We start from the raw sequence: 1992 nt of genomic DNA, 5'->3' as shown, positions 1-1992 counted from the left end.
CCCCCCCCCCCCCCAATCCATCCTTTTCTTGTTCTTTATCAGCAATCTACAGGTTTTCTAGAATACAAACAAGACATTTACACATACTAAAAACTAGAACTCTTGGTTCCAAAATTATACCTCTTATTAGACCAACTGGGAAATCACAAGAAAACTGTCTTTTTCTGCAGTTTTTTGTATGTCTTCTTGTCTCAGACCAACACGGCTACCAAGTACACCCCTGAAACAAGACATTTATCTATTCCCATATGTAAAAGTGGCCAGCATTGTTGCAATGCAGACTGCAAGTGAGCTAGGTCTCAATGAATCACTTCATGCTAAGTTAAAATGTGCATTACATTAATCAGTTCAATAGACTGGGCTGCAATTTCTCAGTCTTCAAAGTCTTAAAAACTCAGCGAGTCAGACAGAAAGCAAAGGCAAGATTAAAGTGTCTATACATAATTTCTATCATTTCAAAAAGGGGCAGGCAACATTTCTGGCATGGGGGCTGAATGCCTGAGAATAACTGAACTTCTGGGAAAAAGCTATCCCAAGGTTGCAGTTTGTTTATACTAATGTAATAGGCTGTTTCAGGTGAGATGCACTGCTCATCTGCCGTGATTTAAGAAATTCTTAGAAAGCATTGCTGGCAAAATTTGAAAACAAAAGAAGGTTGTGGAAGGCATTTAGCACATGTATTAAATGATCACACAAACAAAGATATATAGAGAAAATAGTTTCCCTCTTGGACAAGTTACTTTGCGCATATAGCCAGGTAATTTATTTGTAGGAAGGAAGTCATAAGCATTTCCCTATGGCACAGAGGTCCCAAAACTAAACTACTGTAGTTCCTGCCTTTCATTCTGTTTTAAAGAAAGACTCCACAGTTTCTACTTTGTGCCCAGCCAACATCTCGTTCTGATCATGATTAAGCTATGTTAACAGAAATCAATAGAAGCAAATGACTGAGTAGTTGGTTGCTACACAGAAATGAAACTGGTGTATACAAAGCTACCTTTGAAACCACTGCTATCGAGAGCATTGTCTCATGGTCATATTAGGAGTGCAACAGGTTAGTTAATGGCCCTTACTCCACAGCCTGGTCACCTCAGCCAGAAACTAGAACAGTTTGCTCTTCATCCATAAGTTTATAGTCAAAGAAACAAAAATAATATCAAATTTACAGGAAAGGCTTTAGTAAAGAGGAACTAGAAGAGGAGGAAAGCATAAGCATTACCTCCCATCTCCCTGTCCAGTGGGGGAACATCATCCGCCATGGAGAAGTCCAGGGTAACCCCTTCTATCTCCACCAAATCTTCATCGCTTGTGCTGCTTTGGAAGCTCCCTCGTCGATATCCGTTTTTATCCATGCTTTGAGCTTCTGAACCTGAAGTGAAAGGGAGAATAATTACTAAAGGATTAGGGTGATGGCACCATTGTGCACACCTCCATTCTAAGGTAGTCAGCAGAGGTCTTTCAGTTTAGTCTAGCTGAATGGAATAGACCAGGAGTTCCCACACTGTGGTAGGCATACGCCTGTGGGGTACGTAAGATTTCTGGGGGATACATGGGAGAAATGGTGTAACAGCAGATTTAATTTTCAGAATAATTTAAGGGGTTAAGATATAAAATGCATCCTGATGGGTACAGGGGCAGCTGGTATATCTGGAAGGCGGCACGCAGTAAGAAAAGTCTGGGAACCTCTGGAATAGAACAACAGATCCAGTACTCTGCAGAGGGGGGGAATGGTGTACTGCGTACGGTGAGCCCAGCTGACGTTCCTAAACAGAACAGCGGAACACGCATCAAAAATGGATTTTGAAAACACACACTAACACTCCCAACTGGCAAAGCAAGCCAGCAGCAGTAGCAAAGATTAACATATTACATATATAAATCTCACTAAGGAAACTTCAGCCCACTGCTCCTCTAGAACAGTGGTTCTCCACTTTTTGTACCAGGACCCATTTTTAAACATCAATGGCCAGGCCCACCCCAGTGCCCCTCACC

General features: G+C 41.7%; 1 protein-coding gene across 1 annotated transcript in view; it reads right to left on the bottom strand.

Moving 5' to 3' along the window:
- The window catches only part of LOC109300654 (H(+)/Cl(-) exchange transporter 5), a 62844-nt gene extending 61457 nt beyond the window's left edge, over positions 1-1387 (bottom strand). The window contains exon 1 of the mRNA XM_019521399.1: positions 1220-1387. Within this exon, the coding sequence (XP_019376944.1) occupies positions 1220-1352 (133 nt within the window). The 5' untranslated portion in view covers positions 1353-1387. The remainder of the gene's footprint in view (positions 1-1219) is intronic.
- Positions 1388-1992: the final 605 nt, after the last annotated feature.

This window comes from Gavialis gangeticus, unplaced genomic scaffold (genome assembly GCF_001723915.1).
Source record: "Gavialis gangeticus isolate Ggan-Ray unplaced genomic scaffold, GavGan_comp1, whole genome shotgun sequence".
Classification (NCBI taxonomy): domain Eukaryota; kingdom Metazoa; phylum Chordata; order Crocodylia; family Gavialidae; genus Gavialis; species Gavialis gangeticus.
This window is presented reverse-complemented; position numbering and strand designations above follow the sequence as displayed.